This window comes from Lycorma delicatula, chromosome 1 (assembly GCF_047948215.1).
Source record: "Lycorma delicatula isolate Av1 chromosome 1, ASM4794821v1, whole genome shotgun sequence".
NCBI lineage: Eukaryota > Metazoa > Arthropoda > Insecta > Hemiptera > Fulgoridae > Lycorma > Lycorma delicatula.
The window spans coordinates 175,911,829-175,925,700 of record NC_134455.1 but is presented as its reverse complement, the minus strand read 5'-3'; the positions used below and the strand labels follow the sequence as shown (position 1 = coordinate 175,925,700).

The 13,872-nt window shown below is 29.4% G+C and overlaps 1 protein-coding gene across 1 annotated transcript in view; it reads left to right on the top strand.

Moving 5' to 3' along the window:
• LOC142325661 (BTB/POZ domain-containing protein KCTD9) overlaps positions 1-13,872 on the top strand; it is a 65,977-nt gene that overhangs the window by 34,707 nt on the left and 17,398 nt on the right. Inside the window, exon 5 of the mRNA XM_075367693.1 lies at positions 784-1,007. Within this exon, the coding sequence (XP_075223808.1) occupies positions 784-1,007 (224 nt within the window). The remainder of the gene's footprint in view (positions 1-783; positions 1,008-13,872) is intronic.

Sequence of the window (13,872 nt, the reverse complement as noted above, 5' to 3'; positions counted from 1 at the left end):
AATTTTAATTTCTTAATATTTTTAACATTACAATGAAGTTTTAAGTTTGTGTTGGATCTTCAGTTTTATTTATTTTTAATAATTAATTTTGTTTTTAGATATTTTCCAATATTGAAATGACTTGATTTGGTTTAAAATTATGGTGCAGTATTTTTCTGCCACATTTAGCCTTTTTTTGTTTTTATAAAAAATCAAATTTCATAAACTCTTTTTCATGTTCAGTTGATGTTACTTACATAGATTTTCTCGGATTAAATTATTTGCTAATTTTGATGTGCAGTTTTATTTGTTACTGGCAATTTAACAAATTATTGTATGTCAAACCTAAAAAATTGTGTTGACACCATTTTTTTTTTTTTTTTGTATTTCCAATCATTTTCTCAAGACTTACTAGATACAGTTCTGGGATCTGTTCGTAAACTTTTCAGGTTAAAAATCATATTAAATCAACAAATTTATCCCTTGATTTAAGTTCCAAGAATTTCAGTATGGCTTCATTTTAAAGTTTTCATAAATTATTATTCGAACATGAGCATTTCCGAACCCATTTTTACGTGAAATTTTTTTTCTTTATAGAATATAATTTACAAAAATTGTTGAAATAGAAAGCTTAATGATGATTGTAAAATTTAAGAAAATTCCTATTAGTTCTCATTGAATTAATTAAATATGCATAAATTAATATCTAAATTACTGTTTTATGAAATAAATTTAAATATTACAACTAATTCAAGTATCATATTTTATCTAAAATATCTGATGAATTGTTAAATTAAAAAATAGGTATTTTAGAAGAGGCAAGGTTTTTTGGTATTGAGTCCGTAATTCCTCAGCTAGAAGCAGTCATACAATCCAGCCAGAGGACAAGAGACAATGTGCCGTTAACAAGACGAGATGTAATAAATGCTTTAATCATTACACCCCACAGTGCTGAGCTGCGATTTCAGGGTGTTAATTTAGCCGGATCTGATCTGTCACGCCTTGATCTGCGTAATATCAATTTCAAGGTAAATTAGGACTGCATATTCTGAATTTGTTTAGTTATAAATAAAACTAATAAAGCCGTGTTTTCTATTCATATGATTATATTAGATATTCTTTATTGTCATCATTTTGTCTATTGTTAATTAAAGTCATTTTCAGTCTTGTTAAATATTACTGTACTTAAATAAGTAGGCAGTTGTTATAAATTAATAATGATCCATGAAGGAACCTAAAAATTATAAATCAATGTATTATTCTAATCCAGTTGATTGTAAAAAAAATTTGATTTATTTTTTAACAAGCCACTTAAACCGCTATTAAAAGATTCTTCTTTGCAAGTGCTTTAATATTTTTGCATTTTATTTTCAATTAGAGCAGCAATTTTATACATTATTAAAATGTTAATAAGTACTTTACACCATTGTTTAAGACTAATTTTTCTTAGCTATAATTAATGCAAATATTAGTTACCAATATTGTCAACTGTCAAAGAATGTGTGCTACCCTCATACTGAATTAAGTAGTCTATGAGTTTGTTTTGTAATTTATAAATAATAATTTTTTTTATGTTTAAATAAATGAGGTCATTAATTATTTATAAAATATGCATATCGTTTTCAATATTATTGTTATCATACTGTTGATAACAATACAATACTATTCATATTATTATCATTATTTTCATTATTTATAAATGCTCTCTTATACTAATTAAAATTAATTTTTAGTATTATATTAATTTTTTTACTGTATATTTTATTTTAAATAACAATAAATCATATTTTCAGTATTATAATATTTATAATTATAATTTTTTTTTGCATGATATTGAATTTGTATCTATTAAACTCTTTAAAATTTTACTTATGATGTTATCTGGCAATGTATATAAGTGCCTTCTTTTATTTTGAGTTATATTTTTATATTATTCTGTGTTTTTATTACCTTCTTTGTGGATTTGTTAATTAATTTGTCAATTAATTTCTAATCATAACCATTTTTGTTGCAATGTTTTATTATGTTTAATTAATTATTAATTTATTGCTTTTTCATTATATACGAGGTCTGTAAATAAAGTAATGAGGTTTTTTTTGTAGCCAAAGTGGCAACACTGTGAAGTTACTAGTAAACATATGGTTATATAAGCAGCTGATTTATATTAGGTATTGATATTTTTAGTTTATTGTTGCACATGAGACGTAAATAAGCTTTTCATGAAACAAGTACTTGTTGTGCGTTACAAAAATCTGTAATACTAATTATGAGCAATGTTCTGCAATCAAGTTTTGTGTTAAACTTTGTGAGAATGCTACTGAAATCTACTGAAAGGGTATATGGAGATGAGCCCAAGTTCTGTTATGAGCCCAAGTTTTTAGGTGGTATAAAACATTTTCAGATGGCCAGGAATCAGTTCGGGACAATCTACGCTCTGGAAGACCATTAATGTCAAAAAGTGACGGCAATGTTGAATGAATCAGAGACTTGATATGGTACGACTGATGATTAACTGTCAGAATGATTGCAGAACAATTGAATTTGAACCATACCATAGACCATCAAATTTTTATAGACGAATTGGACATGAAAAAAGTTTGTGCAAAATTTGTCCCAAAAAAACCTCACTGTTGAATAGAAAAAGAACAGGAAAGAACAAGAATAGAAATGTGCTGCGACTCTAGGGTGAATTGAAACTGATCCTGATTTTAAAAAAATGTTATTACTGGTGATGAATCTTGGATGTTTGAGTGTGGCCCAGAAATAAAACGCCTGAGCAAGGAATGGCACACTTCAAACTCACGTCCCAAAAAAAGCAAAAATGAGTATGCTGATTTGCTTCTTTGATAGTAGTGGCATTGGCCGTAAGGAGTTTTTGCCTACAGGAAAGATTAAATCAATATATTTACTGAGAAATTCTTGAAAGACTACAGAAAAGAGTTGCCCACATGTGATCAGCCATCAAAGACAACTGGATGCTGCATCATGACAATGCTCCTTGTCATACTACACTCTCAGTTAATGAGGTTTTGGCAAAGAAAAGCATTCTTGAAGTTCCTCAACCACCTTATTCACCTGACTTGAGTCCCTGCAACTTTTTCCTATTTCCACTTTATAAAAACACCTCAAAGGGGACACCATATTCGAACAATAGAAAACAAAAATAAATGTAACTGACCACGTGAAGGATACTGTAGTTTGTGAGTTCCAACCCTGCTCTGAAGAGTGGGAAAACAGTTTGAAGCATTATGTGGCTTCCCAAGGGAACTATTTCGAAGGTGATAGAGTCCATGTGTAATTAGATTGTAAATAAAAACTTTTTCTGAACCAGTCTCATTACTTTATATACACACTTCGTATATGCCCTTTGGTATATCTGTTTTCCCTTTTTATCACATTATTAAAAGTATTTATTTTTTGTTGCTATGATTGATTTGAATTTTTATGTATATTAATATTAAAATAAATTGATTAAAAAATTTATAAAAAAAAAAATTAACTCTTAAAAACTGTAAAAATAATAATTAAATTTTAAAATAAAATGTCTGTTGTGATTGTTAAACAATCGTTATCAGTGGATCCTGAGATATTAGTATTAAAAAAAGCAGATAAAATTGGTTGCATTTGATTACCTGACCTATGCAAGTGTGTTCTAATTTCTGTTATATCTCAGTTTTCCAACAAGGAAACTTTGATTTTCTGGGCAACAATCAGGTTTTAAAATGTAAACCATTATATTTTATTGGAGTAACAGTAGTAATTATTAATTATTCATTAGATAAAGTAAATAACTTAATAATTTTCAACAATATATCTTCTTATAACCAGAGATGGTTTTCATTCTTATTAAATTTCTGAGTTCTCCTCCACCTCCTTTTTTGAGCATAAAGAGCATAAATATATCATTAAGCAGGAACATTTTACCAGCCAACCATATTTAAATTGATGTCTGATTTGTAGTTACATTATAAGAGATCTCTAATATATTTTGTTTGTGGTTTAAAAAGCAACATGTTAAATACATGGGCAGGGTTGGATTTAGCCTTTGAACTACTCCATACAAAAGTAAAAAATTGATTTGTATTGAATCAGTACAATGTAATCATTCCAAAAAAAAAAGGTATATGGTCTTTTTTACAGTTTTTAGTGAACATCCAAAAAACAAAAGTGTAACTCAGTAATTGACACAAGTACTTATAATAACTTTTCACTTACTTCAAAGATACTCGTTTTTAAAAAAACAGTTAACAGGAATATAATTCAGATGATTTTTTTTTACAAGCCTTTAGTTAAGAGAATTTTCTAATTAATTCAGAAACATTTAAACTGTAACTGAGTTTGTACTCAATTCCTAACATAGCAAGGTCTGACAATCTTGTTTGAGATGTTATTGTTCGCAAATAGTTTTTGATTATTTTTAGTTTGGAAAAACTGTGTTCCCCAGATGCCACACTTATTGCAAGAGTTAGTAAAATTATTGAGCAATGCTCAAGTTCGGAGCAAAATTCATTTTTGTTACCAATTTCAAAATGTCCAAAGGTGGTAAATCTTTTTCCAATAGAATACACACCACTGGTATTTCATCACAAAGTTCCAGGCTGTTTATATCTGATGATTCACCATCTGTTGAAGGGGTTTCCAAATCTTTGCAGTTGGCCAAAATTACAGAAGCCTGATTTTCATAATCAAATTGTCTTTTTCACTGACAAACTCAATGTATTGATTCAAAATTTTTATCTGTATCTATTTTGGAAGCTATTTCAGCAGCATAGAAAAGAATGGCATTAAAGTGATTGTCCAGTCTCAAATTCCTAAAAAGAAGATTGGAACTTTCCAAAAGTTTTATTGCCAATGCAATATCGTAATTTTTCCCCTGCATGAGTTTACTAATGAATTATTGTTTTTGCCTAAATAGCCCAGATGCTTCATCTCTTATTGAACTATCTATATCTTTGTTCTTGTAAATGCTAAGCAATGAATCATATGAGGTGCGACAATAAAGTAATGAGACTGATGTGAAAAAAAATGTTGCTTACCGTTTTAGTCATGTTTAGTGTTGTCTCCTTCAAAGTAGTTCCCCTCAGAATGCACACACTTATTCCAGCGATTCTGCCGTTGATGGTAACATTTCTGGAACTCATCTTTTGTAATATCCTCCAAGACCCTCGTCACAGCTTTTTGGACATCTTGTGTTGTTTGAAAATGGTGTCCCTTGACCACCATTTTGACTCTTGGAAATAGAAAAAAGTCGCACGGAGCGATTCTGGTGAATAAGGTGGCTGTGGTAGTACTGAAATTTGTTTTGAGGTTAAAAATTGCTGTACTGACAGAGCAGTATGGGATGGCGCATTATCGTGATGCAGAATCCAATTATTAGCAATGTTGGCACGGACACGAAGAACTCGTTTACGAAGTCTTTCTAAAATTTCTTTGTAGAAATATCGGTTAACTGTTTGTACAGGAGGCACCCACTCTTTATGAACAATTCCCTTGGAATTGAAGAAGCACACAAGCATGCATTTCACTTTTGACTTTATGCAAGCTTTTTTTTGTCTGGGTGATTCCTTTGAGCACCGTTGCGAACTTTGGCGTTTTGTCTCTGGATCGTATTGAAAAAACCAACCTTCATCACCAGTGATAACACGGCTCAACAAATCTGGATTGATTTCCATTTGCTCTAACAGATCGGCTGCCACATTTTTCAATGTTTCTCGCTGTTGTTGTGTGAGATTTTTGGGGACCATTTTTGCACAAATCTTTCTCATACCAAGATCTTCAGTTAATATTAGACGAACCATTTCTCGATCGATGTTGAGTTCTTCTGCAATCATTTTCACGGATAATCTTCGATCAGATCGTACGATTTCACACATCCTGGTCAAGTTGACGTCTGTCCGTGAGGTTGATGGTCGTCCACTGCTGTCTTCATCTTCAACATTCGTTCTGCCTTCACTAAAAATTTTATGCCACTGAAAAACTTGAGCTCTTGACATAACCTCCTCTCCAAAAGCCTTCTGAAGCTTACCATAAGTTGTTGTCGCGTTTTCACCCGATTTAACGCAAAAAGAAATGGCATACTGTTGCACAATATTTTGCGGTTTCATTTCTGTAACAAGGGACACAAACACGTGTTCACTTATTACAGCACAACTCACGACTGAGCAGTTGCATCAATGTGCCGCTTGGACTAGAAGTAGCTTAAAGACCAAGGTCAAAGATGGTGTGCCTATGCAAGCTGCAGGGTTGCCACATCTTGCAAAGAAAAATCAGTCTCATTACTTTATTGTCGCACCTCGTATATTTGACTGACTTGATATCTCAGCAACTTTGTAGTGTCAATTTGATTTTTCTACCTTGTGTCGTTGAGAGTTTTTAAGGTTAGTTCAACGTGTTGTAGAAAAATGACCCATCTGAAAGTTGATGAAGAAAAAAATAAGTACAATATTTGGATAATATTAAAGAAGTTGGCTCCTTCTAATGATGATTTGGCCATATTATTTACCACCAGGTAAAGGGAGTGGCTACCACATGGTATAAAAAAGTACAAAAAGCAATCCCACATGTTCTCCTTTCATATTCGCCCCATTATCATGTCTTTGGCCTCTCATATATGTCAAAGGCAATCCCAGTTTTCTAGCTCTAAAAATAAGACATCAAAAAGTTGTTGGCTTGCTGACCTTTCAACTGGAAGAAAGTCCAAAAAATATTGATGTTTTCTTGTTCATACAACACATACCTTATAATTAAGGTCATTTGTTCTGTTTTACTCAAGTCAGCTGTGCATTCTAATATAATTGAGTAATATTTTGATTTTTTTTGCTTCATCTAATATGTGACTATTGACTTTATGTGCAATTAGGTGAATAACCTCATTTTGAAAAGTTTGTGGTTATTTAATGTTTGTTCAAAGCCTTCTTTATATACTTCTCCCTGACAGGCTCAGATTTAGCTAATAGTTAGAAAGATTCCGATACCAGCTTTAAAAAGATTCCGATACCATTTTCATACAAATTTTCGTTGCTACCTCTAAATGCCAAGCAGCTTTCTCCTAAAAGTTTGATGATTGAAACTATACGTTGAAAAACGGCATTCCAGTGTTTGAATTCTGCATTCCAAAATCTTTGAGAAGTGGCATCTATTGTTTGCAAAGTTTTTAAACAAATACCCAATTCAAGCCAGGACTTTTAGGCTTCAAAATGTTTTTTTTTTTGTAGTTTCGTGATTTTTGAGGGTTTGTACTACATGCCACCAATCTCTATAGCCAATTTTACTAAAGATGTGGCTGTTGTTGCAGTTTGCAAATTTTTAAACAAACTTCTCATCTGATTTGAATAATTTTTCTTTCATTTGAAAAGCCAGCTCTTGAGGATATTTTCTGAAAAACGATTTGTTTTTGTATGACAGGTAGTAAAGTTTTTACCACAATTTACAAAAAGACTTTACCGGGAAAAAAGCATTTCATCCGCAGAAGTGACCTTATTTTAATTAATTACTGACATACGTATAATTATCATACATATTTGAAATTGATCTCATTGTGGAGGGTATTAAATATCATTTTAGCTGGTATAAAAATTTTTTCTGTACCTGTTCAACTTCCGGACTTTCAACAATTTTAATACAAACCTTCCCTGAAACAGGTGAAAAAATTGATAAGACATTGAATAATGAAAAATCTACTTCAAAAATCGAAAACATCGCTTCGAGATCTTTTGGCTCCTGTCCTGGGCCATCTTTGTGCCATTTTCACACCTGTAAGTTAGAGACTGTTACACTGTACTGCAGACAGACACATACAGATATACAGACATTACCTTTTGTATACATAGATTATATATTATATAATCTATTATATTATCATATATTATTAATTTATTTAATTAATTTTTTTATAGTTCAGTTTTCTTTCTTTTTCCTGTGTATGTTAAATAATTTTATATATTGTATAAAATAATATTTTTCAGCCTCCACAAAGTACAGAATTGGAAAACACTCTTACCTTTATTTTTTCATGTTCAAAATGTTTTCAGGCTTAAGCCCATATTCATTGATGTTTTTTTAAATAATTCTTATTTTTTGTATTTACACATAAAATTATAGTTTTTTATTTTTACTTTGTAAAAATTATTTTATGATAGAAAAATTTAAAAACATTTTTAAAAAAACAATTTTAATTCAGAACAAGAGAATGAAAAAGTATTACACCAACTATTAATTTATCAGTATCTTATCTTTGTATGCCAACTTAAATAATTTTAATAAAAATGTCCCCATCAAATTCTGTTTGCAGATTTATAAGGCCGAATTTACATTTATATATATACAATTTTTTTTAATTTCTAATTTTTTATTACTATTTTCATGTTCAATATTTTCTCTTTCAATTATTTCTAAATTATTTTCTAAACTAGTTATATTATGATGATTATTTATTAAATGGTCAGCTATATTTGAGAAACCTAATTTTTTATTTTTAAATGATCTAAAATGTTCTTTAAATATATCTTTAAAGGATCTGTTCATTTTACCAGTATATATTTTTTTGCAATTGTTGCATTTTATTTTATAAATACCAGAAGAATCATATTTATTTTTTACAGTTTTTTATCATAATATTTTAAATGTTTTATTTTATGATTATCACGTTTACAAGCACGTTTATATTTTTTATCATTATATACATCGATCAAGTTTTCTATAATTTTATTTGTATAAGAGTATTTTATATAAATATTTTCATTATTTTTATTTTTATTTATGGATATTAATGTAGTAATGTTTGTGTTATTAAAAAATTCTGGATTATATTTTTTATATATAAATCAATGACATATGATATCAGTTTTTTACAGCTATATTTTTTATATTATTTACTTCATTACTTCAAAATTACTCATTACTCATTTACTTCAAAATATTGATTTTTTGGGACCAATGATGATTAGAATTCTTGTTTATAATGATTTCATTTGAAACAGGTTTTTTATAATATCCAGTTATTATTTAATTGTTTTTATTTATTTTAATATTTACATCTAAATAATTTATTTTTCTATCATGTTCCATTTCTAATGTAAATTTTAATGTTTTATGATATGAATTTAATTTATTTAAAATTACTTCATGTTCATTATTTATAACTGAAATATCATTCATGTATCTGACCCATAATAAAATTTGATGTATGTGATTTATGCTATAGACAATTCTATTCTCAAACTTCTGCAGATAAATTTCCAACATTACAGCAGATAAGGGAAATCCCATGGGTAAAACATTTTCTTGTGTATAAGAGGTTCCATTAAATTCAAAATAATTCTGCTTACATATATTTCTAATTATTGTTAATATTATTTATACATTTTTGATCTTCACCTGTTTTTATTAATTTGTTTTCTTTTATTGAGACTGTATAATCAACGGGTATATTTGTGTACATGTTAGTTATATTGAAGCTAATCATTTTAGTTTTATTATTAATTTTAAATTTATTAATCAATTCATACCCTTTTTTATATTATATTTATATTCTAAATTTAACCTTGATCTAATTACTTTATCAATAATTTTGGTAATTTTATAACTTGGAGTTGTTTTGAAATTGATTAATGATCTCATTAGGGATACCTTCTTTATGTAATTTTGGGAGACTTGGGAGTTTTTGGGCATAAGGTTTATATGGATATAATCTGCTATGATATTTTAATTTATTATTATAATTAGATAGTTCTTTGTATTTAACTATGAGGTCTTTTGTAATTCTTAAAAATTTATTGGTGGGGGTGTTCATTTTTTTAAAACAACTTTCATTTATATATTTATTTAAATCATTATATTCATCAACTGAAATAATAGCGGGAGTTCTTGTTTTATTAGATTTTGCCACTATACAATTTTCTTCTTTTAATTTGCTTTTTATTTTATATATTTTTATTTATTATTAAATTTTTATTATGAATTAATTTTTTTCATTTTTATCTTTAAACTTATTAATTTTATTACTTGTATCATTTTTTATTTTATCTTTTTCTTCATTAGTACAATTAATTTTGCCAACATTATATTCTGAATCTATTATTACACTTTTTGTAATTTTATCTACATTATTAATTTTTCTTCATCTTACAAAACAACTTTTTTTAGATTTACTAAATTATCATATATATTAAATTTATCTGATTTTTTCAGAAAAAATAAAGGTAAGAATGTTCTGTAATTTGCGGAGGCTGAAAGAATATAATATATATATAATATATATATGTTATATATATATATATATATATATTATATATTAGGCTGGAATAGTACCTTGAACATTTTTGTGGTCATTAGTATATAAAATTAGATTGCTTTATTGTTTTTTTAGAATTTTTTTCAGAAAATTTTGTAATTAATTCAGAAATTCTGTTGCGATTTTTCCTTGTTTTGTTTTGGCAATTTTGTGTTCCTGATTTTTTTTACTCCTTACGGGACGTGGACTAACAGAGTGTTCGTCTGGCTCTGACATGGGACACAAATACTAAAATATTAATCGCATCATCAAAACTTTTTTAGATGGCTTATAAAAGTTATGAACTAACAAGCCATTTAAACAGTGTGAGATTCACTGACAAGTTTGAAAAAATTACATATTAAATGAACAGACAGCGTAGATGAAATATGCTATTTGATGACATGCTAAACAGATTTCCTAACCTATCTAAGATGAATGCCATTAATAACTGTGATATCTGCAATGTCACTGAAATAAGAAATTTTATTGTAATCTTGAAAATATCTTCTAAAAGTGTGTTTCTGTTATTAAGAATGTGAGATATTTTTTTATTTTCCTCATGTCTACATTGCATTCTGTTTAACAAGTTAACAATAAGCAACCTCCCACGACCCAATGAGATGAGGATAATATGTATGACATGTAAATGATGTGTAGTCTTGTACAATACAGACTCAGGCTGACCATTCATGAGATGTGTGGTTAATTGAACCCCAACCACTGTATACCTATATCCGCTGTCTAGTATTCAAATCCATATAAATGCAACTTTTACTAGGATTTGAATCTCATAACCTTCGACTTCAAAAATCGGCTATTAGACAACTGATTTGCCGTGACATGTTAACCATTAGACCAGCCTGATGGGCCTTTTTTTTATATTTAATCACTTTTTTTACATTTGCATTAATTTAAATGTACAATAACAAAAGAAGTTACCGTAGTATTTTAAAGAACCTTTATGAACTTAACAGTAGATAGCACCATCATAGGCACTGATATCTGCCTAAATAATTTAAACTTCACATAAATCCACTTGCCATACTATTCTGGAGAGTGCAAAAATATCTTTAAAGAAGCTTGAAACGTTTTTCATTTTCAAGTCGCTAAGGTCCGTTAATTAGTAAAAAAATGCCCCTTGAATTTATGCGACCTTGTTTACATGTATATTTTCTTAGCAAAGAATTATCCATATTTGTGATATTGTCGTTTCAATTGTTCAGATTGAACAAAAGTATTTTTTCTATTGCTGAGGCAAAAATTAAAATTTCATACAACCATTACATTCAATATTTATGTCAGATTCTTGGTACTTATGAGCTAGTAAATAAAAGTCATTACTCCTCTTCGACCATTGGTGAGAATTTTCCCCGCATAGATTACAAACTAAGATCAAAGTCACTTTAAAATTGTAAAAAAACAAATCAAAAGGTTCAAAAAGTACAAAAAAAAAATCAAAAAAGTAGTTTTGCTGCCAACAGAAGTTTGAACACACTATTACAAGTGAAAAAAATTGCCCGCAACTTTTGTTAAATTATGGCTGGAGTTTGGAAATCTAGAATTTCCTTTGGTGTATTGAGTGACATTACTGACTGGTTCAGTGTATGAATGCATGAGAAATTTTAATATGCGAGATTAGAGACCTAAGATTTGTGATGTTTGAAGTGTATATGAGTATATACAATAATATTTTAAGATATATGAATTTTAAAGCTGCCTATTCTCTTGTCTGCAGTATTTGAAATTGGAGGCATGAAAACTTCAAAAGATCGCTCAAACCTGTGCACTAGCGCAGTTGTAAAGTGTAAATTTATGAAGACTAAAAAGTTTCCGGGTGCCAGTGGTAACTGGAGCTGTACTGATACGATGACGCTTTTCTCCTCACTGGAGAGAGGAAATGCAGGCATATGAAGTCAGAAAATCTTGACACATAGCTGACATTACATTGCTTTCAACCTGAATGACCAGAATAACATCTGACAAGTTAAACATTGTGCATGCATATATCCATTTCTACTCCATAATCTCTTCTTCCCTAGCAGGATTCTCTGAATTTTGTCTATATACCCAATGAATATATTCTAAGGTTGTATGTTTAGTATAATTTAGTTGGATACTTAATGTATCTGTGTTTGTGACATTTGTTTTGTGTGTTTTTATGATATTTTTTATTGTGTGTTTTCATTTCATTTTAACATTCATCTTTTCTGTGGAACTCGGGACATTTCCTTAACATTAAGGAAAGTTACAAAAATACTGGTATATCATATATATCTTCGTTTTTATACAACTCATGCTTTATATCTGACTGAAGTGTAGCTAAACTTTTCTAGTGCTATAGTTCCATTTTTGCTATCTCCTAAATTGTTCCAGTGTGACCTCATGAGGTCTATCTGTAAGGCTGTGCAGTCCTCTCTCATTGAGAAACATGATATATTATGAACACTTTGTCTTCTCACGAAGTCTTGGTTGTATATCCTTAGTGTTACACAAATTGGTTTGTAATAATTGAATCCATAAAATTTTATTGTAGCTGAAAAATCTTTATAAAACTTAAATATATTGTAAAGAGTTATATACGAGGTGTGTTCAAAAAGTAATGAGAACTTTTGTTTTTTTTTTAAAGAATTTTATTTATTCGTCTACATTAATGTTATCTCCTTCAAAATAGTCCCCATCAGATATTATACACATACGCCAGCACTTTTTCCAATCCCCGAAACACTTCTTGAACTTGATCTTTGGAATAGTGTTTAGCTCTTTCAGCTATTCACTTTTAATCTCATCTACGCTTGTAAAACGACGGCCCTTTAAGGTTCTCTTTATATTTAGGAATAGAAAAAATCACATGGGGCCATGTCTGGCAAATATAGCGGCTGGGTTATCATTACAGTGTTGTTTTTGCCTAAAAATTAATGAACAAGCAATGAAATGTGAGCATGCACATTATTTTAGTGCCATAATTGCCATGAAATGCTTTGCGATAAATCTGGGTGTTTTTTTTAAAGATTTCTTCACACAAAGGGCGTTGAACTTGTTGGTAATACTCCTTATTGATCGTTTGACCTTGTGGGAAGAACTCATGATGCACTATGCCATTGAAATTGAAGAACACAGTGAGCATAACCTTCACATTTGACCATACTTGTCAAGCTTTTTTCAGTCTTTGTGATCCAGAATGCCTCCACTGGGACAATTGAACCTTAGTTTTGACATCATATCTGTAAACCCATGTTTCATCACCTGTTATGACACGTTTCATTAATTCTGCATCATTGTTGACTTTTTTAATGACCCCTGAGCAACTTCCATTCACCACCGTTTTTGTTTGAAATTCTACAATTTTGGAACATATTTTACTGTCACACATTTCATACCCAAAACATCCGAAAAAATTTCATGGCATGAGCCAATTGATATCCCAACATCATCAGCGACTTCTCTGATTGTGATTTGGCTATCATCCATAATCATTTCTTTCACTTTTTCCATGTTTTCATTGGTTGTTGATGTGCTAGGGTGCTCGTCATCTTCAACGTCTTCACAATCTTCTTGGAAATGCTTATACCACTCATAAGCGTTTGCTTTAATCATAGAAGACTCACCAAAAACAATATTTA